Raw genomic sequence first — 26376 nt, 5'->3', positions numbered from 1 at the left:
CCCCTGTGGCACCTGATTTTCTCAGTGGTCTCCCATCCAAGTACTATCCAGGCCCGGCCTTGCTTGGCTTCTGAGATCTGACGGGATCAGGCTTTGACAAGCCAGTATGGCCACGACTGTGTGTGCCAAATTTCATGGCTCTACAGCAAAGTTGACATCAAGACATCACCCATAGGTGCATTGTATTTTGAGTTTTCCAGGTGGCGCAGTCTCGCCATTTCTTTATAATCATGCATGCAGTATATATTTTATGGGCTTAGGGGCTCGGGCCTAAATATAATCCATACATTCATTTTCTTGCATTTATCCGGGGTTGGCTCACTGGGGCAGTGATCTAAGCAGGGACTCCCAGACTTCCTTCACCCAGACACTTCCCCTAGCTCCTCCGGAGGGGACCAGGTGGCGTTCCCAGGCCAGCCGAAAAACGTAGTCCCTTCAGCGTGTCCTGGGTCTTTCTCGGGGCCTCCTTCCCAGCCTAAATATAAAGATAATAATGTTTTTAGCAAAAACAATATATCCGTTAACATGGGAAAAGCATATTATAATATTTTTGAAAGCTCTCGAGATTACCCACATCACCATGGGCTTGTGGCGAATGATGAGCGCTTGCGCACTCACATGAGGGTCACAATGGTCCCTGGTCACCACAGGCGAGTTATGTTGCGTCATTCCACTTCCCAGCCACTAGGAGCATCACTTTGTGATACTAATAGGCCCTTCAACAGTTTCTGGCACTTGGGCCTTATAAACTATCAAGATGAATGAGGAAGTTGGTGTGTGTATTGTTATGTTATAATTAGAGCCCAGCCGATATATCGGTTGGCCGATATAATCGATCGATATGGGCACCTGGAGACATATCAGCTATCTGCTGATATGTTTGCTGATAAGTCTTTGTTGGTGTGTGTGTCCGTACTGTCCCTGAATACACATCACTCAAGTCAGGTCACTCACGTGCGCTTGTTTACACCCACAGACATAGATCCAAGTGTAACACTTACATTATATTTTTTTTATGGACAATCTGTTTGAGTCTGGATAAAAGGACATTTATTAGTGCAGACTTGTGATGTGAGGAGGACCCTGTGTGAGTGTTGGAAATATCAATCAATCAGTCAAACTTTATTTGTATAGCACTTTTCATACATTTGAAATGTAGCACACAGTGCTTCACATGCATATATACGACAATTTAAACAGAAACATAAAAACTAAAAGGTAAAAGTTTCAGTTAAAAGCTCAATTAAAAAGATATGTTTTAAGTTTACTTTTAAAAATATGAGCACTCGCAGCGGACCTCAGATCCTCAGGTAGACTGTTCCACAAACAGGGGCCATAAAAGCTAAAAGACGCCTCACAGTGGGTTTTAGTTTGAACTCTTGGGACAGTTAAAAGACGACTACCTGAGGACCTGAGAGTCCGAGAGGGCTCATATGATAAAAGCAGATCAGATAAATAAATAGGACTAAGACCATTAAGAGCTTTATAAACCAATAAAAGAACTTTAAAATCTATCCTGAAGCTCACATGAAGCCAGTGCAGAGACTTCAGCACTGGGGTGATGTGCTCTCTCTTCCTGGTCCTCGTCAGCAGCCGTGCTGCAGAGTTTTGGAGGAGCTGTAGTGGAGCTGTAGTGGAGCTGTGGTTTTCTTTGGAAGACCAGAAAGGAGAGCATTACAGTAATCAACACGGTTTGTGATAAAAGCATGTATTAAAATCTCTGCACTGGCTTGAGAGAGAAAAGGTCTGACTCTGGCAATATTTTTTAGATGATAAAAACCAGATTTAGTGATTAACCTGATGTGTGGCTCAAAGCTAAGCTCACTATCAAGAGTAACTCCTAAACTTTTCACCCTCTCACTGGGGTTCAGTGAGTAGGTTTGGAGCTTAGCTTTGAGCCTCTCTCTCTGAGCTTCAACCAATAATTAAAACCTCAGTTTATGTTGACTTTGAAGCTAGTTTTGGTTAGCGATTAGCTGCTGTAGCTCCCACACATAAACAGGCTTTTTTGTCTTCTATTTGTCTATTGTACAGTGTCTATATTGGCCATATATTTGTTACTGGACCTGCATTGACATGTAAATGAGCTGTGAATAGAGGTGTGAATTATGACATTTGCACATATAATTACCACGGCGTGCATGTATTTACGGCTAAAGGCTAATAGCGCTAGTTTCTTTACTAGCTAGGAGGTATGGGTCGGTCGCGAACGAATTGGCTCATAGAGCGGGCTCTTTGAAGCAAACGACAGGAGCCTGCTCCTTATTGGGAGCTGTGTTTTCTTTCTTTCACTTGTTTTCTCTTCTCTTCTCGTCGCGTGCAAACTCGTAGTAGTTTGACAGCGGCAGCGGCTCAAAACGAAACTTTCAGAAATATGTGTGTGTGTAGGATAGAAAAATGTGCATGTTTGGCTGTAGTTTAGCATAAAATAAATAAACCAGGACTAATCGTGGGCTCGAGAGATGGAGAGAGATAGAAACTGAGTCCTGACACTCAGTCCTGGTTCAGTTCTTGCCACTTGGGAGCCGAAAGAGCCGGCTGCTTTTGGTGAGCCAAGCCAAAAGAGCTGGTTCTCTAAAAAGAACTGGAATACCCATTACTAGTAGCTAGAATGTGATGCAAAAATGCCATTAGGCTGACCTACTGTCTGTAAATATGACGTAAAGAGTCAGAATAACAATAAATGCTTCCTAAATAAACCCAATTTAAAATCCACTAGAGCCAAACCTAAGTTTTTTTAAACAATTCAAGATTTACAGTGAATTTTAACATCACTAAATATATCGGCGATTATATTGGCTATCGGCAGCTCCAACTCCCATTTTATTGGTTTCATATCGGCCACAACAAAACCCAAATCGGTCGGGCCCTAGTTATGTTATATTGATTTATTAACAGAAGGTTTGTTTGTGATATAAGTGCAGTCCAATACAACATGGTGACATATTATTGACCCCATACATTTAAATCTACTGTGCAATATAATAGAAGAAGTCATTATCCTGTATGTTTATTACAAATTCTATTTTTCATGTATGTGACATACAACATAAACTCATAATACTATATATAGTACACTGGCTACGTATGCATTCACAAAAATCAGATCATTATGTACTTCTGGATTATTATGCGATTACTGAAATTGTCATTAAAACATCAGCAACATGGTACATCTCATGAGAGTAATCAAACCATCATGTTTCAGGGTCTAATGAATGGTTTATCTCTGCACTGGGACCTGAGTAAACAGTACTCTTTTATATTGTACAGGAAAGTATAAATATAGAGTATTAGCTAGTACCAACTGCCAACAACAGTGATCTAACATATAGGTGCAGCTTGTCACTCATCCAGAACATCCTGAAGCTTATTCTCAGCTCAGTCAACTGGATTCTTTGATATTGCAATGGCTCCTTGATTATCCTCCAGGATCACAGTTGGTATGGTCTCCATTCCGAGTTCAGTTAGTTGTTGTGTCAGCTGAGTTCCTTCCTGTGCAGCTTGGCTTACTTACTGCTCCTCCAGCAAGTAGAAAGATGTTTCCTGTAGTCAAACACCAATCATCCTGATCACTGGCCCAGTCTGCATCTGGGAATTAAGGTTCCACTTGTACTTAAGTGCAAGGTTTTGTGTCCCATTCAAGTATCACAGGGTCTTTTGAAAAGCTTGTGTAATGTCTGGTTGTGTAGCAGCTTCTTACCATGAACTGATAGGCACTCAGCCTCTTTACACTTGCTGACATCACCTTTCTTTTTTAACTTGACATTTGTGCCACCTGGTGTTGCCATTGATTTGGCACTGTCCATTACATATTTTGTAAAATGTATATTTTTCTGATAAAGAAAAAGGCATTCTTTGTGTTTGTCTTGAACAACAAAGATGCCCAGGATGTAGGACTGCTCACCCGTGTCCTTCATTTTGTATCTTTTCTTCAGAGCTTCTTTAAGGTTGTCCATACTCTCAGTTGACTGTAATCAAAATCAGGTGATCACCATACACAGCCAATATTTCTATTGCCTGACCTGTACCAACACACACTGATCTGATGTACTCTGTGTAAAGGCAATGTCCTTCATACACCCTGTGAAAACTTTGCTCCAATAGTGAGTTAATTGTTTAAGTCCATAGATTGACTTTTTCAGTTTGCACACCAGATGTTTTTTCCTTGTTTTGTGTAATCTTCTGGTTGCTACATGTAGATGTTGATTTATAAATGCAGTTACAGTATCCATTTGGTGCACATAAAGGTTGTTCTGCACAGCAAAAGATAACAATGTACTAACTGAAATGAACGATGAATGATGATTGACTTTAAACACCCACTTTGATCCTATTATTTTGTGATCCTTTGGTAACTCCAACAAGTCCCATGTGTCATTTTCCAACAGCAATTCTTATTCCAAATCAGCCACTTCCTGCCACTCCTTTACATTCGCACTCACCATAGAGTGCTTGGCTCTGTAACACAACACATGTTAGCAAGTAGTACACAAATGATGAATTTGTTAAGAATTTGTTGTAACAGCGCCAACCGCGGTTATAATTTATAGGCATATGTTGCACATATGCCTATAAATTGTCTGATGTCCTTTATTGACTATGATAAACAGATTCTAAAAATATAAGCAAGAAGGTACATGGGCCTCAAACTCATGTCACCCATAAAGAAAATCCAGGCAACTTAACTTCTACACTATATCAACATAACACTTTCTATTTAACTTTCTATTTAAAAATAGTCAACACGTACAGAGGAGGGAGTGCCGGGAGTCCTGGCATGCACCTCCAAATCCCATACTGGCAGTGTTTATGGCTGAGAACTCCCATAGAAACTAATGGTGTGGGTCATATGTGGAATTACAAAGATTGTGGATTACTGTTGTGTACTGGAATAAACACATTATCAAAGATAGAAGGTAAACTGCGCCTTTTACCAGATTTACAAAACTCCAGACTGACTGATTTCTGTAGCTAAACGGGCTAGAACCAACATTATTATTTTTATATTTATTTATTTATTTTTTCATTATTTGGTTTAACTTAAATGATTAAATGAGTCTCATTATGATTGAAAAAAAATAATTTGCATTAAATAGTGTATTAATGAGACAGAGAGAGAGTAGATTGAAGAGAAACAATCCCAAATGCTTTTGACTACTTAGAAATGTGGATTGTAGAAAACTAAAGTTAAATCAGTGATTTTTGTGTGTTTATTACATTTACATGAGCGATTAAGCTGCTATGTAGCTACAACATTGGTTTGTCAGATTAGTCAGAGAACATCGTATCTTCACAAATTTATCAATTTCACATCATTTAAACTATCAGTATCAGTCAACGTTATCTGTACAGGGCTTTTTATAAGCTCCTATTGTTCCGGATAACGCCATCTGCACCATCATGCAAAGGCAGAATGAAATTCTGCCAATTCTGCCACAGTGAGACATTCCAGTTTTTGATGGCAATCCATTGCATTGCTCTTCCTTCATGAGGGCATTTGAGCACTGTGTAGAGGAGAAGACTAGCAGCTATCAGGATTGTTTATGCTTCTTGAAACAATATACCTGAGGGCACCCAAGAGAGCCGGTGAGCTGCATGAATATACCATGACAGTTGGGTTATCAAAGGGCCAAGGAGCTTTTAATGGAGCATTTTGGAAATTAGTACAAGGTTGTTACAACACATATGGAGAAAGTGTTTAACTGGCCAGTCATAAAACCTGAGGACATTCAAGAATTGGAGAATTTCACTCTGTTAGGAGGATGTTGCAATGCCATGTCTGAGATACATTATATTGAGGAGCTGAATGTATCTTTACATATGAGGCAATTGATCATGAAGTGGCCCTACAAACTGCGTGAGAAATGGCACAGCTTTTGAGATACAGACGTGGAAAGACTTCAGAGCCACCTATACAGATATGAACTTTCTTGAACACCATCCTGACTCATCCTCTGTTTGGAGACATTTCTGATAACTCTCTCCATCTTGCACACAAGAGTAAAATCCAACAAAGGAGTAGCTTTAAAGGCAGCAGTTTCGCAACATCTATCACAGTGACTGAGGGGGTGCCACATCTCCACCTGCACAGACTAAGCATCTATCAGAAGCCTGTTTGTGCTGTGAACAACCCTATTCTGTGCTTAAGTATCTAAAGCTCGAGAGGCTGTCTCATAAGGAGAAAATTGAAATCCTCAAATTAAAAGGGAGTGTGTTTTGGTTGCCTCAATTTTGGCACATTAGCAGGGAGCGCAGACGCTGGCTTACCTATGATAAATTCAGTCTCTAAACACCACTATTCTGCATTCAGACAGCAGACAGTATGAAGGCAAACCATCTAAAACGCTGGTGAGCAGTGCACTTGTGTCTCACCAAGCTGGTGCTTGTACTGGGGCCGGAGACCAGGACTCTACACAGCAAAAAGTGGTGTTAAAATTGACCGAGTTAATTTTAACATTTTCTCAGAGTATGAGTCCAATCTGTTCTAGAGTTAATTTAACACTTGGAAATATTAAGTAACACTGGACAAAAGTTACCGTTTAACCCCCAAATCAAGAGTTAAATTTACTTTTTTAGAGTAAAGGGTTAACACTTTGTAGGGTTATCCTGATTTAGCTAAATACAGAGGTGTTTTATTTTTACACTTAATTTGAGTTAATTTAACATCTTGGAGAGTTGTAACTACACACTGAAGTGTAAATTAAGGTACATTGTAAAAAACACATTCAGTGCATGTAAAGTCTTTATTTTCTTTAAAACACTGTAAAAGATGAAATTATGTACAAATCATTATCGAAGACTCTTGGCATCACCGTCCAGCTGTTGTTCGACCTGAACAGTCCTGATGTGTTGAGCCTCCTTGAGATAAGTCAACAGGACTGTCCGGTGGCTGTGGAGTTACTTGCCTTTATCCGCCTTTGGACCATCTTCAGCCGCCATGAGATGTATCCTGATCCACTTGCAGCATCATGGAGGTGCTCCTAAATGTAAAAAGGATGCCATACAACTTAATGTTGAATGTTAACACAATTTACATTGCTTGGAAAGCAAAATCATTCTTACATAGCCTTTCTTGGCATATGGATCTTTGAGAGAAGGAAACGCCATCACAATCCCAAGGGCAGACTGTTCCCAGGTGGCCTTAGAGGGGAAGTTACTGAAACAGGAATTCAACTTATTAGAGACGTTAAGAATACTTTATTAAATTTTGTGAACAAACATAGAAACATACCCATGGTGTTGAATCATGTGAGAAACCAGTATATTAACCAACTTCCTTCTTGTAGTATGACTTAGGATTTCTGTTTGGTATTCCTTTAGCACTTCTTCACCACCAGCTTTTTCTTTTAAAGCTGCTTCTATTATCTGTCAAAAAGAGAAACATATGTTATAGAGAGCTACAACATACACCAGACAGACATACCAATTTAGCGAATAAAAATTTAAAAGCTTACTTAAAATATGCAGGATAGAATACTGTCCTTGACATAAGCAAAGAGCTAAAAGACCATTGTTAAGGTTTGGCAAGAGGGACCTCAAAGCAGAGCCAGGACTCAGTCAAGTTTTAAACAGTTTATTTTACAAACGGAAGGCAGGCTGAGGAAGCAGGGAGCTGGCCGACTTCTCCAGAGGCAACTGCAGACAACCACGGAGACACCAAACAGGACGGAATTATCTGGCAAAGTGGTGGTGAGAAGACCAGGGCTAAATACAGAGGCTGATGAAGGAATTGATTGCAGGTGTGTCTCATCTTCTCCGGAACAAGCCAGCCACGCCCCCTGCCACACTCAAGCTCTGCAACAAAAGGGGGAGGGGGAGAGAACAAAAAAAAAAACCAAATCCTAACAGTCCCCCCCTCAAGGGACGCCTCCTGGCGTCCTACCAGGCTTGTCCAGATGGAGAGTATAGAAGTCGGTGAGTAGCTGGGGGTCCAGAATAAGGAGCGGGAGACCCACGATCGCTCCTCAGGACCGTACCCCTCACGGTCCACCAGATACTGGAAGCCGCGGCCCCGTCTCCGGACATCCAGCAAATGCCGAACAGTGAAGGCAGGATGGTTGTCAACAATCCGGGGGGGTGGAGGGGGTTCGGCTGAAGGGCTCAGGGGACTCGTGGAAACGGGTTTAAGGAGAGACACATGAAAGGCAGGGTGGACATTTAAAGACGGGGGCAGCTTCAGTTTAACAACGGTGGGACTGATTATGCGCTCAATGACAAAAGGACCAATATACCTGGGTGCCAGTTTGCGGGACTCAGTCTGAAGAGGTAAGTCACGGGTTGAGAGCCAAACTTTTTGGCCAGGCACATAGTCAGGAGCAGGAGACCGATGGCAATCAGCAAGCCTCTGGTTACGAGTGGCCGTACGGCATAGTGCAGCACGGACCTCCTGCCAGACATGCCAGGCTCGCCGAAGGTGTTGCTGAATGGAAGGTACTGCAACATCTCTCTCCTGGGTAGGGAACAGGAGGCTGAAACCCATTGGCTGCCATGAAAGGAGACATTCCAGTGGCTGAGCTGTCTAAGGAGTTATGGGCGTATTCAATCCAAGGGAGGTGGGTGGACCAGGAAGCAGGGTGGCGTGCAGTGACACAATGAAGAGCAGACTCCAAGTCTTGATTGGCCCGCTCCGTCTGGCCATTGGTTTGTGGATGATACCCTGAGGACAAGCTGGAACCCAGGATGGCAGGAGACCTTGGATGCATGACCCCACTGAAGCACCACCGACCTAGCAGATGGAGGAACAAATAGGCAACCCCATGGACATCCCTCAGACGTGGGGTCACTCACCTGGGCCTCCTGGACCACTTTCTCCACCTCCCAGCGGGCTGCTCCAACAATACAGGTAGCAGGCAAAATGGTAGGCATTACGGAAGTCCAACTTTGTGAAAATAGTGGCCTCACGGAGGGAGCTGAAGGCAGAGTCTGAGAGGCAGGGGATACTTGTTTTTAACAGTTATGTCATTCAGGCCCCTGTAGTCAATACATGGTCTTAAAGATTTGTCTTTCTTATCTACGAAGAAGAATCCTGTTCCCACCGGAGACGAAGAGGGTTAAACCAGCAGTCAACGAGCTTGAAATGTATTCCTCCATAGCTTCTCTTTCTGGCTTAGAGAGGTGAAAGAGCTTACTGGTAGGTAGAGGGGCACCAGGTATTAGATCAATGCTGCAATCATATGGCCTGTGTGGGGGAAGTCACAAAGCTCGGTCCTTGGAAAAAATCTCCTGGAGGTCATGGTATTCAGTGGGGACAAGTGTGAGATTGACTGGTTTGGGAGGAGTTAACACAGTCTGAGTAGTGGGCAAGGCAGAGTGAAGACAGTGAGAGTGACAGAAAATGCTCCAATTAACTATGGACAAAGTGGACCAGTCTATGTGGGGATTGTGGAGCTTAAGCCAAGGGAGACTTAAGACTAAGGGAGAGGAGGGTGAGGAGACTATGTAGAGAGAAATAGTCTTGCAGTGGTTACCAGAGAGCAGCAGTGACACAGGGACAGTTTGATGAGTAACAGAGGCTAGTAGCTTTCCATCAAGGGCGAAAACTTTCTTGGGCTCAGGTAAAGGGTCTATAGGAATGTTGCAATGGGAAACAAATGCAGAATCAATAAAGTTGTCGTCGGCACCGGAATCCACCAGGGCTTGGAGAGGGAAAGAGGTCTGAGACCATGTGACAGTACCTTTGAGCTGAATTCATTTGGAGAAGGGGTCTGTGGGTGTGTGGCTCACCAGCGCCCCTCCGGGGACTGATGAACCTGCCCCTTTTAGACGAGCCAAACAATGGACCAGAATGTGTCCAGCCTGGCCACAGTACAGACAGAGGTTCTGGCTGAGACGGCGCTGACGTTCCTCAGGGGTTAGTCCCAATCTCCCCCCTTGCATGGGTTCCTCAGTGTTGGAGGAGGTGGAGGAAGCTGGAACTGCAGGTGTAGACACATGAGGAAAGAGAGGAGGGAGCCGGCTGTTGGGAAGCTCTGGAGTGGGTAAGAGGAAAATTTTGCCTTGCTGCTCTCTCCCTATGCCTTTCCCTGAGACTGTTATCTAAACGGATGGCTAGAGAAATCAGTTCCTCCAAAGAGGAGGTTTCATCACGGGCAGCTAGTTCATCTTGAATCTCCTCACTTAAACCTCGGAAGAACACCCCTTGCAAAGCTTTCTCTTCCCACCCACATTCTGCGGCCAAGATACGAAAGTCAATGGAGGAAGAGGAAACAGAGTCAGAACCTTGGTGTAGGGATAGAAGCCTGTTACTGGCTTCTTTACTTTGAAGGGGATGATCAAAAACCTTACGCATTTTGGCAGTAAAAGTATGTAATGAGTTACAAATGGTACCAGAGCTACTAGCTAAATCCACTGCCCAGGCTGAAGCTTTACCAGAAAGTAAACTCATTATGAAAGCTTTATCAGTAGCATAGGTTAGAGGTTGTTGGTCGAAAACTAGCATACATTGATGTAAAAATTGCCTACATTTCCCTAATTCTCCAGAATACCTGGCAGGTGTTGGGATGAATGGTTCACGGGACTGGGCAAAATGGGACTCTGGAAATGCAGGACCAGGTGGAGGTGGAGCTGGAGCTGGTGTGGGCTGGAACTGAAGCTTGAGCCAAAAGGTGAGAAGCAACTTGATCAAGATGGCTGCTGAGCTGAGACACACCGGTAGTGAGAGTTTGCAGGGAGTCCATAATCTCCTTTAGCCTTTCTTCTTGCTGTCCCACACGACCTCCTTGAAAGGTAAGTGCTTGTTTGAGCCGTTCGACTTCTGCGGGGTCCATTGTGGCCAGATAATTCTGTTAAGGTTTGGCAAGAGGGACCTCAAAGCAGAGCCAGGACTCAGTCAAGTTTTAAATAGTTGATTTTACAAACGGAAGGCAGGCTGAGGAGGCAGGGAGCTGGCCGACTTCTCCAGAGGCAACGGCAGACAACCACGGAGACACCGAACAGGACGGAATTATCTGGCAAAGTGGTGGTGAGAAGACCAGGGCTAAATACAGAGGCTGATGAAGGAATTGATTGCAGGTGTGTCTCATCTTCTCGGGAAGAAGCCAGCCACGCCCCCTGCCACACTCAAGCTCTGCAACAAAAGGGGGAGGGGGAGAGAACAAAAAACAAATCCTAACAACCATGGGTTATAGTTACATCTGATAGCAATTTCTAAGACAAGGAATTCAACCTATACAGTTATAATTATAATTAGTGAAAAAAAAATTGTCTATATAGTTTAAATCAAATTGTACTTACCAAAAAGAGCTGCATGTAAAAGTGAAAAATCCACTGTGTCTGTCTGGTTCAAACTGGTTCAAACTGGTCTTCTGTGGCGGGAATTTGAAGTGGTGGGTGGGCGGTGCCAAGTTAACACTCGGGGAAGTTGAAATAACACTAGCAGAAGTTGAATTAACACTAGGGGAAGTTGAATTAACACTAGAGGAAGTTGAATTAACTTCAACCATATCAACTCTGGCATATAACCCCAACTCTAACTCCCATTTAACTGTCAAATAGTTAAAATAACATTATGTGTTAAAAACAACTGAAATATTTTACCCTGAAATTTTAACTCTCCAGTTTTTGCTGTGTACTCTCTCTAAAATTCAGTGCGTATTCAACAAGGATATTATTGTGTGGGACTTACGTTTTAATAAGGATGTTATCCATATGCTCAATAACCGGTGTATTGTGGAGCAGCGCATTCAGAGCATCAAAAGGAAATTTGAAAGAAACAAGGATATTAAGAAGGACTGAGGGTCATTTATTACAGACCTTGCTGACAAAGGTGGTGCCTCATGACCAACTGGAACCAAAAGATGGAGCTGTACGGTATCTGAAAAGGAAAAGGACATTGCAGTGGGATTTTTGACTATGGAGCAATCTATAAAGACACCTCATTGAATAGCCATCTTATACAGGGGCCGGAACTCACCATTTCTCTCTTTGGTGTGCAGAAGGTTGCTCTGATGACTGACATATAGGCCATGATGCATCAGGTGAAGTTGTCAGAGAAGGAGGTGGACTATATTCGCTTTTTGTGGTGGCAATGTGGAGACACCTCAGCCAGTCCAGTGGATCACTGTATGACTGTGCACATTTTTGGAGCAGTCTCCTCCCCAAGCTGTGCCAATTATGCTCTGAGAAAAGCTGCTGCAGACCATATGAACAGCTTCAGCAAATAGGCAATCAATACAATTTACTGCAATTTTTATGTGGATGACTGTCTGAAGACCGTGGCCATGGAGCAAGAGGCAGTGTGGCAGACCTTACTGACTTGTGCTTAAAGGGAGGATTTCAGCTGCTGAAGTGGACCGGTAATAGTCGGTTGGTGCTGGCATTCATCCCAGAAGAAAAATGCTGAAGGCCAACCAGAGAGCTTCACCTTGATCGATTCATTTTGTTTGTGGAGAAAGCCCTGGGCCTGAGTTGGTGTTCAGAGAGCAATTCATTCACCTTTCAGGTTGCTGTGGAACTAAAACCTCACACCACCAAATGTGGCATTCTTTCCATGGTCAGCTCCATCTTTGACCCATTAGCCTTCCTGTCTCCATTCACTCTTGAAGCAGGAAATGTGTAGGCACAATCTATCCTGGGACAATCCCATTCCCCAGTCAATGTCTCAGTGCTGGACACTATGGGTACAGGATCTTCAGAATGTGGAGGAGTTCAAATTGAGGCACTGCATCAAGCCCAGTAGGTCTGGGTATCATTAAGAAGTTCCCGATATGATACATACCTTGATACATAGACCACAATTCGATACATCTCGATACAGTGCACTTTCAAGACAACATGATATATTTCAAATTGATTCGATACAGTTCATTAAAAATAATGGCTAAATCATGACTGTGATACTAAAAGTCTTTGTTAAACCACTTGTTATGCAAAGTTAAAATGAAACTCAACCATTTTAATCATCCAAACACTAAACAAGCAACAAAACTGTAGCTCTGTAACAAAATAATGTAGTAAAATACATTAAAAAAAATACTCTTGGTGAAATATATCGGTACAGCAGCTCATGATATTGATACTGTATCATCACATTAAGCGATAAAATATATCGATATTTCAATATTTTTGCACACCCCTAAAGCCCAGTACCTTTGAAGACCCTGAGTAGCTCAGCTCCACCATTTTGCAGATGGCAGTGCTCTTGGATATGGGACAGTGTCATACTTGAGGCAGCAGGATGAAAGTGGGAAGGTGCACCTGGCCTTCATGCTGGGAAAGGACAGAGTGGCGCCACTGAAGCAGACCACAGTTCACCTTCTCGAACTCACCCACTGTTCTGGCCACCAGGGTGGATAGGATGATAAAAAAGGAGCTATCACTTCAGCTGATTCATGTTTTTGGCCAATAACAGTGCTGAGATATATCAATAACAACTCCAAACAATTTTACACCTTCGTGGCGAATAGAGTGGCTGCTATCAATGACAGACGTTGCTCAGTGGAGATGTAATGGTCCAAAGTCCAATCCAGCAGACAAAGCCTCCAGAGGTTTAACAGAAGACAGCTTCATGGCCTGTCACAGGTGGATAAATGGCCTAGACTTCCTCAAAAGGCCTGAATAGGAGTGGCCACAACTCTTTGCACCCCAGCTCGTTTCACCTGAAGACCCAGAGGTGAAAAGGGATGTTTTGGTGAACAGAATTGACACTTAAATGGTAGACCCGACCTCCAGGCTGGTGTTTTCTATTTTTCAAGCTGGACCAAGATAAAGACCTCAGTGTCCTAAAGTGTTCCTAAAGGTCAAAAACATCCTGTTGGGCTTAAGCAGAAAAAGGAAAGAACTGCTATCTTCTCTTGTCATGTCTGAGCCTTTTACAACTTCTATTGATATAGAGAAGGAATTGAAGAAGGCCAGAGCTGCTATACTTAAGTAAATGCTGTCAGTGAGCGATTTCTCCAGAGCAGAAGCTGCTATCATCGATCATAGCCTGCAAAATTCAGAGAAGAAATCTGAGTTGCAGAGTGGAGCATCCATTAAGAGCAAGAGTGACATCTATAGGCTTGACCCTGAGCTTCAGGACTGTTTACTGAGAGTGGGTGGAAGACTCAGTCGTTCAGCCTTACCCAAAGAGCAGATGCATCCTGTTATTCTCTCTAAAGGACAGCATGTTTCTAATGCCATCTTGTGGCACATACATCAGCAGCTAGGACATGCAGGACGAAATCATATGCTTTCAGTCCTAAGACAGAAGTACTAGATCATTAATGCTAACTCAGCATGCCGAAAAATTATCTCTGAATGTGTTGTTTGCAGACACTACAGAGGACAGCCCACAAAGCAGAAAATGGCAGACAGGCTGGACGAATGAATTTGTCCAGATCTGCCACCTTTCATGAATGTAGGAGTGGACTATTTTGGGCCTATTGAGATCAGGAGAGGCAGAGTGATGGTGAAGAGATACAGGGTAATTTTTACCTGTATGACCAGCCGAGCTATACATTTTGAGATGGCACATTCATTCAACTGACTCCTGTATCAGTGTCATTAGACGCTTTATCTGTCACCGAGGTTTTGTGTGTCAAATGAAGTCTTTGGCAGCTGAAGACCACAAAAAGATCCACCAGGCCCTAGTGTCAAAGGAAATCAACTGGGGTTTCAACTCACCTGCTGCATCCCACCATGGAGGCATGTGAGAGCACCTCATCAGAAGGTGCTCTTCTTAATCTTACAACAGCAAACCCTAAATGACGAAAATCTGAATACCACACCATGTGAACTGGAAGCCATCCTCAATGACTGGCCCATAACAAGAGTCTCACAGGATGCGATTGACTTTGAGGCCCTTACCTCAAATCACATTCTGCTGTTCAAAGGGAAGCCCGTTCTACTCTGGCCTGGTGCCTTTCAGGAAAATGACAACTGCATCAAAAAATGTTGGAGACAGGTGCAGTATCTCTCAGACCTGTTCTGGAAGAGATAGACAAGACAGTATTTACCTCTGCAGCATCAAAGAAAAAAGTGCTCCAAGAAAATTATATAGCCTGTGACATCGTCATTGTCATGGATCACACTGTTCCTTATGGCTCCTGGATTTTGGCAAGAGTTTTGAGAACTTACCCAGATAAGAAGGGACTAGTGTGATCCATGCAGCTGAAAACTAAGAATGGACAGTTGGCAAAGCCCATATCTATCTTTGTTCTCCAATAAGCCCTGTTAAGAAGAGTAAAGCCTTACACATGGGGGACTGCACTTAACCCTCACGCTCTTCCCAGGAGAGTGCCTGGCGAGGGCGTGAAAATAAATTTTTGGGTCTGATTGACCCGCCCCAAGAGAGCGGGAAAAAAAATTAATTTCTTCGGGTCTATGTGACCCCTTGGAGAGCATGAGGTTATGGCTCTTCTCTGGGTGAATTGTGCAGTTACACAATTGGGGCCAGTGTGTAGGAGGCATTCTTGTTTTGTTTGGGTTGGGGTTTATTTGGGTCACTGTTTATGTCGGAGCACAGGGCAACCTATATTTGGCTTGGCCACAAGGGGACAGAGTGGAGTCAAGCCTATATGAACGCATAGGTGCCAGTGTACTGGATGACAGGGGGTCACAGTTTTTACCGCTCTATCAGGCCAGTGATCTAGCCTACACTATTCAACACTTTGATTATTACTGAACACTAATCTACCCACCCCCACTCCTGTCACATAACTCAATTTATAGGTGAAATGTATATAAATTTCACTTGTAAATTGAGTTAAACTTCGAAGTATTTTTATGTAGAATTTGTGTGGTTAGGACAGCAACATGTCAAGGTTAATAATGAACAAATATTGAATAAAATTAATAAACAAATTAGATTTTAATATATTATCAAAATTAAAATCACATATCCCTTTTACACTTTTACATCTATCCCACTACAATGTACATGTAAATTACAACCCAAATTGGATTTACAAAAAGGATAGGTCTACTATCGTTACTTCATTGGTCAAAGCATCAAAGTACCTAATTTTGAGGAGTTTAATGTAAACTGTTTAATTAATTGCTAAACTTGGAGAGGTCGTATACGTCAATGAGGCTGCTCATAAAATAACACTTTGTGCTTGGCGCCATCTACTGGTAAAACTATAAATCATAGCTTTCAACTCTCAAAGTAATGTGCCATTTCTGGGTAATGCTTAATCTTTTCAGCAATGTTACCTACATATTATCTAAAATAGTTTATTCTCACAATAGTAGAGACTTTGGCACATTCTAGTAGGGACGTAAGGCCCCATATTGTTGAATCTCAGTCTTTGTAAAATTTAAATGAATATGGTGGCATTGTAGAAGTCACATACTTTATTCAGCTTTCTCCTTCATTTCGTTCAGTGCTCTCCTTCTCTTTAAATTAATGAAGAGCAATGCAAAGTTTACAGCATAAGTTGACACACAAACCATGCAGAAATCCCCCAGAACAAAGACTAGAATAGATGCTAAATAGAGAGACACCACCACAGACACCCAAGAGGCCAAGACCAAGAAGACTGCAGCTCTCTGAGATAATGACAAACCTGGAAGAAACAAAACAAAAACAATATTAGGCTACAAATTTGACATTCAAAAATTGATGGCTGTGTCACCACACTTTGGCTGTTGCCTACAGAGGCAGTTTTGCTTCGACCACTACATTGTAATTAGCAGAATGACAGACTAACCCAGTCCCAGCTGTAAAGAGTAGAATATGATGCCAAGCACACTGTTAGGCTGGTTCAAAGGGCTCTCTTGTCCCACAAAGATCTGAACCAATCCAAATCCACGTCCCCATCTGAAAATACAACAGAAATGCATTTGCAAAAACTACATACATTCAAAATTGTAAATTTAAAATGTTACGTTAGATGAAATACTTGTAATGTTTTGTGCTGGGCTGTGTATAGGCCTATGCGTGTGCGTGTGAATCAGCTGTATATGCATATGTGTGTGCGTGTGAATCAGTTGCATATATGCATACAAAAGAACAACTTAAAACTAAAAAATAAAATATATTATACCTTTTTCATCAACATTTAACTTACCTGGAAGTAAAAACTTTGGAGCAGCTCACATACTGCCCTAAATCACACATTGCCCTATAGTCTGGATTACTTTCCCTGGACAGTTCGACGTGAAGAGCATAGATGGACAAAACGAACCCCAAAAAGCAAAGTATTATACGCGCTTTTCTCTCCCACGTAGGAAGCCTTTGAGCATCAGCTGCAGCCATATTTCTACAACAAAAAGTACTTTATATAAAAATATAAAATCCAACTAGATTAAGATCTACTGAAATGGAACCCTGCACACCCACCGTTTTCGTTAACGTGTCCAAAGTCTCACAGGGGTGCTAAGAATTGTTTAGTCACTTTTGATTGGTCTGGGCGTTTTGTTCGTGTCCCTGATTGGTGGGCTAGTACCATACTATGGCCAGTACAGATGTTGCGCCACTGGTACACTGTGAACCATATGCTGTGGACTTTAATCTGTGCATGAGATTCTAGACATTGCATCCCAATGTCCACGGTTTGGAATCGATGGTTTATTCAATTAGTTTTTGTTTTGGTTCCAATGATAATAAGCGATGTAGTTAAATGGTACTCAGTAGTAAAAAAAAAAAAAATAGTAGCAATAATATATGAACTGTTCAATTTCTAGGTCCTTCTGAGGTTTATGAATTTCTTTCCAAAACGAATTAAATGGAAACTGCACCGACAATCTAAAAATACAATAGCCCAGTGTTAGGCATAAAGTCCCGCCTTCCATAGGGAGAGACGTTCCTATTGGCCAGATACTAAAACACCTCTTCCTGTCATTGGTCTTTCACATGTGGCACTCAAACGCGACGCGGAACTAGGAGGAAGCGGTGGACAACAACAAGAAAGCTGTAACACAAGATTAATAACAACTTTGGACCATGTGGTTGGCGTAGAAGGTGAAAATCTTATATTTATAGATATATGTTTTCATGTAATACGTTTGTTTTGCATTGTCTGTGTGGCTTAGTAAGAAAATAGACAACATAATCACAAGCCCGAACAATAAAGGTCCTTAGAAAGCCGTGTGTTCAGGTATCGCAGCCTACGCCCCTGCACCAAGAGGGTAAGGCTGTCTTTCCCCTTTAACAAATAATAATTTTTTCGTTTTACCAGGGAAGGTAGTATTAATAGATTGGAATTTAACCAAAAGCTACAGGTTAACAGGCCTAACGGGATCGTGGCGCCCTCTTTCTTTCCCTTCCCTTAAAGAAATCCATATTAGTTGCCGTCTACTTTCATTTTTTCAAGAAAGCGTTTTGGAGCGTATGATATCATCTCTCGGATTTTAGGTTTTGGGTTCTGTCCTTCTTGTCGAAACAGAAATCCATGGGTTTCAGGGAGATGAAAAATTAGAACTGTTGTCATAGCAATTGATTAACAATTCTGATCCAAATATTCCATCTTCTGGAGAAAAGTACTCAAAATTGCACACACCGAAACCCATTTATAAGTCATTACATAGTAATACAGTGGGTTTTAAATGGATACAAAACTAGCAGTATCATACAGTAAAGAAATACAAGTAATAAGAAATGTCAAACATTAACATATCTGTTGTTTAAGAGACAATGTAAAAGCAAACACATTAAGACTTAGTCTCAGACTTGGTCTAAGATTTCAAAACTTTAATTTCCTTACTTGCGACAGGAGTTAGAGCAATATCTATATAATTGCATAGTCTATTAGAAGATATAATTAATTTACATTAATAATTATAATGATTCAGGTTTGTGTTATCAATAGAAATATGTCAACTAAGGACTCTGTAGAAGACAAAAATGTTCAACCTAAGGCCATGTCACCTGAGAGAATGGAGAAAAATGGAGAAAACACAACATGCACCAGCACTGACGTCAGCACAACAGCAAAGAACCTGGCTCTGCTCAAAGCACACTCCCTCGACGTGAAGTTTGACGTTGGAGAAGAGTACGACATTATTGAAACAATTGGCACTGGTGCATATGGGGTTGTTTCATCAGCTAGGAGACGGGACAATGGTAAGGAGGAACTAAATTAAGTTAAATGGTGAAATGTATTATCATGACTCACGTTCCCCAAAATTGAAAACGCAATGATGGTATGCCTTGTTGCAGGTCAGCAGGTTGCAATAAAGAAGATCTCAAATGCTTTTGAAGTGGTGACAAATGCTAAACGGACATTGCGAGAGCTGAAGATACTCAAACATTTTAAACATGACAACATTATTGCAATCAAAGACATTCTCCAGCCCAACCTTCCACACTCTGCCTTCAAGTCTGTGTGAGTATTATTAGTCAATATAAACTAAGTAATTAGAATCAGTTATTTATTTTGATTGTAGGTTTAGATTTTCAATTTGAATATATTTATCTATCATTTCAATATTTTCTTTTTGCAGGTATGTGGTGCTTGACCTCATGGAAAGTGATTTGCACCAGATCATACACTCTGGCCAGCCTTTGACACCAGAGCACACGCGCTACTTTCTCTACCAACTCCTCCGTGGCCTTAAGTACGTGCACTCTGCTAATGTCATCCATCGGGACCTCAAACCCTCCAACCTTTTAGTCAATGAAAACTGTGAGTTGAAGATTGGCGATTTTGGCATGGCTCGTGGCCTCAGCTCTCATCCTGAAGAGTCTCATTCCTTTATGACTGAATATGTGGCAACTCGGTGGTATCGTGCTCCCGAGCTGCTTCTCTCTCTCAATCACTACACTTTGGCTATTGACTTGTGGTCTGTAGGATGTATTTTTGCTGAAATGCTGGGGCGAAAGCAACTGTTTCCAGGAAAGCACTATGTCCACCAACTCCAGCTCATTTTGTCTGTGCTGGGAACTCCTCCTGAGGGTTTGATTAGTGCCATAAGGGCTGACAGGGTTCGATCCTATGTTCAGAGTCTTCCATCGCGCTCTGCTGTTCCCTTGGACAAACTGTACCCACAGGCCGAACCTGAGGCACTGGACCTGTTGAGAGCCATGTTACGCTTTGACCCACGTGAGAGAATAAGCGTGACTCAAGCACTGGAGCATCCTTACCTCTCCAAGTACCACGATCCAGATGACGAACCAATTTGTGTGCCAGCTTTTGACTTTGAGTTTGATAAGCTCCCCATGAACAAAGAGCAAATAAAAGAGGCCATTTTGATGGAGATTCAAGACTTTCACCGCAATAAACAGGGTTGTCGTCAGAGGCTGCAGTTCAGGCCTTTAGTGAGTGCAAATAATGGTAGTTCAACTACAGCTCACAGTGTTAACCAATGCAATACTCAGGTCTCAACTGTCACAGCAACTATGGTCGCCACTGTATCACAAGCCCATCCAGTTAAATCTCAACAAGATCAAGCACCAGCAAAAGAGAACAACACATTTACATTAAACAAGCCCAGCTCCCTCCTAGAAGCAGCCTCGGCTCATGTGAAACATAACCTGTCTCTCCTCACAAAGCCTGAGAGTGGCCCAGTTGACGTGGACATGCCTAGTGCCAGCTCAGATAGCGGTCAACCAGAGACCATAGATCTGACCACGCCAGTGTCTAATCAGGAGACTGCACCAGAAACTATGAGAGACAGTGAGACACAGGAGAGACTGGCCAGCAGCCAGGCCTCTGTGAGTCAGCCCACCCAGAGCCAGTCCATGACCCAAGCCCCCACCTCCATTTCTGCAACACCAGCATCCACACTCGGGACTTTACCCACCACTGTGCCTTCGCTGTCTCTGACAACAGCACAGGCACAGTCTCTGTCCCAGTCTCTATCACAGTCACTGTCCAAGAACACCAGGCCTCTGCCAAATGGAGGTGAAGGAATCAGAAAAGAAGGGGCAATTTCAGAAGATACCAAAGCTGCACTTAAAGCAGCCATTTTGAAATCAGCTCTAAGAAATAAAGCCAGAGGGGGTAAGTCTGCTGTCATTTCAAGTCACATCTAAACTATATACTATTATTTTGGGAAAAATAATGGGTACATTAAAACACAATATTGCATCATAATAGTACAGTTACAAGTATGAGGTTCTGTTGTGGCATTGACATTGTTCCCCACATACATCACATGCCTTTTTGTTTCATGTGACTTTAAAAAGGTGCACTGCGTAACATTTCTAGTGGACGGTATGCCGCCTGCTTGTCTTCATGGAAATGTTATTGCTTTGTCTAGAATGTTCCACAGTATAGCTTAAACCTTTCTATCACAAGTGAGACAAGCAGGTTACAGCACTACACTATATTACAATTCAGAATTGTGAAGAGTCGCCCCTACTCACAGGAGAAATTGTTGTATTTTTGCACAAAAGAAACACCAGTGATAAATAAATGCTGGATAGATACATTAAATGTCATACCATGGAACATTCCAGGCAAAGCAATAACATCTCCATGGAGACAAGCAGGCCACAGACCTTCTACTGGAAAAGTTGGTCAGTACTCCTTAAAAGCTGCCATCCATAAATGTATATGATTTTTTTTTCACCAGTAGATGGCAGATGTGAAACTTGTTAACCCCTCCTCCCCTCACTTGGCCTTTCTGCAGGCTTACTTGTGCTCTCTGGTCTTCTTCTGTCAGGCCAAAGCTGGCACCCTATCAGACAGAGCTAAGATAGATAGCATTTAGTGGTGGTATGTAAGAATACAGACTTTTATACAAATATAAAAAGCATGTTTTTACAGTAATATATATGTTTCTTTTAGTAAAGTTTCACCTTGCAATGGCATGCCATTTCATAATGACATAGAATTTTAAAAAGTGGTCATAGTAAAATCACTGTTTTTTTGCAGATGGAAGTACATCTCTACTGGGTATTGACGCCAGTTCAGGAGGTGTGTCATGTGCATCGTCCCTCTCAGAGTCACGCCGGCCTGTCACTGCTCAGGAACGCCAGCGAGAACGAGAGGAAAAGAGAAGAAAGCGCCAAGAACGGGCCAGAGAGAGAGAGAGAAAACTGAAGGAGAAGGAGCGGAAGGAGGGGAAACAGGGCGACTCACTGGGTGGTGTTGTGCTCAGCGACAATGATAAAAGCCTGCTGCAGCGTTGGACAAAAATGATGGATAGACATAGTGATAAGACCAACTGTACAAGTAATGAAGGGACAACATCGAAAGACTGCAATATGAACTTCAATGTAACCATGAAGGACAACTGTCAAGGAGCACTGAATAAAACAGACAAGGAGCTAATGAAGATGCCCTCCCATGATCAACTCATCACTCATGCCAAACCTAACCAGAATGTGATGTTTCAACCAGCAAGCACACAACCACCTCAAATAATGTTCTCCATTGGGCAGAGCAAGCCACAAGCAGACATATTGCTCATTAGTGGAGGAATAGATCTGGTGACAGTTTCTAGTGGCTTTGTGAAAAATAATGTCAAACCGCAAACTGAAAATGACGGACAAAGTGGATTCAACTGTGTGGGAAGTTGGAGTGGTCCAAATTTAGAGCCAAGGCCAGCGCAGCAACAAACACAAAGAATAGTTCAACCTCTGCCAACCACCTTTGTGCAACCTCAAAGTCAAAACCAGACTGAGACGCTTGAGAGAGAGGCAAATAGGAATGGGAAAATTGCCATCCGAAGTAGTATGTCTACACATTGTAATAATTCAAATACAAACATAGGGAATGTGGAAAAACTGTGTCCATCAGTTGGAGAGAAACCCAGCTCTCTTGAAGTTAGTGCTCATCCTCATGAGAGCCTCGGCTTTACAGACACAGGCCAGCAGGGCCCACCCACTGCCCCAGACATACACACCGTGACCTTACAGCTCTCAAAGTCCCAAGTAAGTGAATGATTTGAGTCTTTCTACCTTACATATAGACTACTAATATGAATATTTTTGCCTTTGTCAGGTGGAGGATGTGTTGCCCCCAGTTTTTTCAGTCACTCCTAAAGGCAGTGGGGCGGGTTATGGAGTGGGATTTGACCTTGATGACCTTTTGACTCAGTCTCTCACTGATCTGCAACATTGTGATCGGGACAGGTGAGATCAAAAGCAAAATGCAAAGCTTTTTTTTTTTTTTTTTTTTTTTTTTTTTATTTATTCACAAACGCTCTCTTTCACAATACACAAATGTATATATCTATTTTTTGACACATTTCTGCTTATTAGATAGGTACTGCAATTTAATTTAATACAAACAGTCCGTGGCAATGAACACAAACACAGATAATTTGGCTAGAAAAAAAATAAAAAATAAAATAAATTCAGCAAACCTAAACCTAATTGTGGTAATCATCAGTGGTTGCAGTAATGATGTTATGTTGTATAGTCACACCCACGTTTCTTTCAAAACAGTCTTTTTCATTGAGTTATTTGGAAAGCGAAATACAACCATTGCTATACATTAAACTACATTATATGTTCAACCTTCACACAAACATTTTTACATCAATTTCACAGGACAAAAATGTTAATTGTACCGTGTTGGCTTCTGACCGGACCTTTCATTAAATAAACAGGAGTAATTTTGTTTTTTACTTTGATTCAGTTTCGACTCTGCACCTCTCTCAGCCTCGCTCCTGTCAGATTGGAGTGAGGTTCACCGCATGACTCCGGCTGATCTGGAGTCACTGCAGCAGGAGCTACAACTGGGCTCTCCCATGATCCTCTCCGACACAATCCCCCCTGACTCCTAAATGCACTTCAGTTGACAAAATTATTACAAAAAAAACACACAAAAAAACACAAGACGACCGACTGAATGTCTACGTTGGAAATGTATTTGCTAGCTTTTTAAATTTGAGATGCAAAGTTGTCTTGCCTAATAAATCATTTATCATCAGCTGTGTGTTAACTGGGGACTCTCTGAAATATGGCATGACAAGATATTACATAAAGCTGATAACCATATAATTCATGTTCAATTAATACCATAATATCAGTTACAAAAATCATACATGAAATGCCAGTTTTTATATAAAATTATAAAACTTCTAGAAATTCATATTTTATTTGTCTTTTCTTTATAAAATGCACAATTCGTTAATTTCACTTATTTAATATAGAGTACATCAATCTATATCACAAACATCTATTGATTATAATACAGTTAGTGTTCATTATGGCTTCATGCTCTGATTAACAAAAAGTGGACTAGAATGATTAAAGTCTTGGTGGACTTTCACCTTCATTAACCGGTCTAAGAAAAGTCCAAACGTCTGAGTTTTATCTGAAAAGGATGGTCAGGAGGGTGGTGAGGCAGCCTAACAAGACCAACGTGCTTCCACGCGTCATGTGATTACCTCGGCCGTACAGCTGCACCTCGGGCACAGAGCTGCGGATGAAACTGCTGTAGCTCGTCAGTCTGGAGTACACTCCTGGTTGGTTAGCATGAGCACAGCCCAGTCCGAAGCTCACCACGCCTGCCTGCACCCATGTCCCATTCCCCATCTGGCACACCAAGGGTCCCCCTGAGTCGCCCTGGTGAGACACAACATGCTCTGAACATTCAAATAAAAACTAATTGATTTATACTGCATGGTGTACTACTTGTCTCCAGTTCTGTCTTTTTCACAGTTATTTTATACTCTAATGCACTATAATGTAATGCTGTTGCAAAAATATTAGTTCCCAGTGTTGACATATTATTATAGTTAATATAATATAAAAGTTGTACTCATAACTTGTTACACATTTGGTGATTATAATTCTAGTTATGTTAAAAAAAACCTAAGTAAAGTTAAGTTCATTTAAATAAATTATTAATACCTGGCAGGAGTCCTTGCCCCCCTCCTGGTATCCCGCACAGATCATGTCATACAGTATGTCGATTTGCTCCTTTTGGTTTAGGTTGTACATTTCCTGACAAGACCTCTGGGAAAGGATTGGCACTTTAACCTCCTGCAGGGTACCTACTCCTGGAAGAGGGACTAAAGAGGAAGGGACAATAGGGACAAGAAAGTGATAAATAATTTAAAAAATGCTGAATACCTGCCTGAATATAACACCATATCCAAAACAATATGCAAACAGTTATACTTAAACAATAGAATGAATTCAGCTTAAAATATTCAGACAAAGGGGTTTTATGGTAATATAAAAGGTATCACAAACATGACTTACTCACCATTGTCACGGATGTTGCCCCAGCCAGTCACATAGCACATCATGCCACTGGGAAAGAGCATCTCAGAGGCAGGTAGGCACACAGGATGGACATAATCTGACCAGGTGACCGGGGTGGACAGCTGAATTAGAGCCACATCCCTCCCACTGTGGGGCTCTGTGTAACCATCAGGAATCACAACACGATGTATTCGATGGGAAGACTCGTGGTAGTTATAGCCACTGATCTGGTAGCGACCAACATATATGATGTGGGAGCTTAAATCTGATGGACTAAAGAAAAACAACATATGAACTAAAAACTCGCTTGACTAGAAAGTGTAGGCTCTGACATTTGAAACCATAACTTGAATCCTGGTCTGAAAGATTAGGAACTTCATACCTACAGCTTAGGTAAACCTATTTAGTAAGAGGGAGTGACCAGTGTCATTTCAATTATTGTGAAATGGCCTCTCATCTCAACAGAAAGGTAAATATCCTACATAGATCAATGAGTGACTGTCTTACTTACTTTGGAAAGCAGTGAGCAGCTGATAGGACCCAGTCTTGAGCTATTATGGAGCCTCCACAGATGTGCCCTTCTGTTAATTTCTGGGTGAAAAAATACATGATATAAAGCATCACATAGGTAAACCTACATTTCCCCTGCAGGGCAAACACCGTTAAGACCATCTTATCCACAAGCAGAAGACACAGCCCCATTATTTTGTTACCTGTATGTCCACCTGCCACGGCCATTCCCCCGCTGTGGCGTCCGCCCCTCCTACAATCCTGTTCTCCGCCACAGGTGGTCGACCGCAACTTTGCGCAGAAACCGACAAAATACCTGCGTTTCAGAACATTTCACATTTAGTCGAAAGGATGTCAAGAAACAACCATCTTAACAGTGTAGTATTGCCTGTTCTATGATGATTCGGCAACCTTTAGAAATCAAATCAACACGGTTTTTGGCGCATGTCAGAACAAAAATGGCGAAAATGTGGCTCACCTGGAACGATCCAAATCACGGCAAAAGAAGAGAACTCCATCAACTCTGCTGTTTTTAAACAAACAATCCTTCTGTCTTTACAAAGCCAAGGCCCACCGAAACTCGGCTCAACGAAAACCCTGAAATTCCAAAGCGTTCAATCCGTAAGATAAATCACCAAAAAAAGTCTTCTCCACTTGATGCTTAGCGCGTTTTGGTCGCGTATGGCTGTAAAACTGGATATCTTTGCGTGACTGGCCGTAAACGAACAACGGTGTCATATAAATTCTTAGAAGAGAGAAACACAAAGGCGCTGGCTACCTGCGCTGTGCTGCGCTCACCTTTGCCCAATCAGAGCATTTGTCGCGCCCCTCCGCCATCA

The 26376-nt window shown here is 42.1% G+C and overlaps 3 protein-coding genes and 1 pseudogene across 4 annotated transcripts; 1 reads left to right on the top strand and 3 right to left on the bottom strand.

Annotated features, from left to right (window-relative positions):
* LOC129407953 (5S ribosomal RNA) lies at window positions 1-118 on the bottom strand (annotated as a pseudogene).
* Window positions 119-15849: 15731 nt separating this feature from the next.
* vkorc1 (vitamin K epoxide reductase complex, subunit 1) lies at window positions 15850-17493 on the bottom strand. Its single transcript, XM_020924233.2, has 4 exons — window positions 17264-17493; window positions 16992-17183; window positions 16632-16741; window positions 15850-16487 (listed from the first exon to the last, which is right to left on the bottom strand). Exons 2-4 carry the CDS (start codon window positions 17177-17179, stop codon window positions 16276-16278), a joined length of 510 nt encoding a protein of 169 aa, XP_020779892.1. The 5' UTR covers window positions 17180-17183; window positions 17264-17493; the 3' UTR covers window positions 15850-16275.
* Window positions 17494-17784: 291 nt separating this feature from the next.
* Window positions 17785-23744, top strand: mapk7 (mitogen-activated protein kinase 7). 2 transcript variants are annotated; one of them, XM_020924231.2, is made up of 7 exons: window positions 17785-17884; window positions 18732-18985; window positions 19082-19247; window positions 19366-20864; window positions 21741-22741; window positions 22812-22942; window positions 23451-23744. In XM_020924231.2, exons 2-7 carry the CDS (start codon window positions 18736-18738, stop codon window positions 23596-23598), a joined length of 3195 nt encoding a protein of 1064 aa, XP_020779890.1. In that variant the 5' UTR covers window positions 17785-17884; window positions 18732-18735; the 3' UTR covers window positions 23599-23744. The 2 variants fall into 2 exon arrangements, with proteins under 2 accessions (XP_020779890.1, XP_055005852.1); XM_055149877.1 differs by lacking the exon at window positions 17785-17884 and adding an exon at window positions 17905-18051.
* Window positions 22969-26337, bottom strand: LOC110159642 (serine protease 33-like). The gene is made up of 7 exons (XM_055149878.1): window positions 26016-26337; window positions 25741-25853; window positions 25539-25618; window positions 25029-25300; window positions 24671-24831; window positions 24205-24382; window positions 22969-24131 (listed from the first exon to the last, which is right to left on the bottom strand). Exons 1-7 carry the CDS (start codon window positions 26053-26055, stop codon window positions 24022-24024), a joined length of 954 nt encoding a protein of 317 aa, XP_055005853.1. The 5' UTR covers window positions 26056-26337; the 3' UTR covers window positions 22969-24021.
* Between the last annotated feature and the right edge of the window lie 39 nt (window positions 26338-26376).

This window comes from Boleophthalmus pectinirostris, unplaced genomic scaffold (genome assembly GCF_026225935.1).
Source record: "Boleophthalmus pectinirostris isolate CB_2022bp ecotype Guang Dong unplaced genomic scaffold, ASM2622593v1 HiC_scaffold_14, whole genome shotgun sequence".
Classification (NCBI taxonomy): Eukaryota; Metazoa; Chordata; class Actinopteri; order Gobiiformes; family Gobiidae; genus Boleophthalmus; species Boleophthalmus pectinirostris.
The sequence above is the reverse complement of the archived record's forward strand: the minus strand, read 5'-3'. Positions and strand labels throughout refer to the sequence as shown.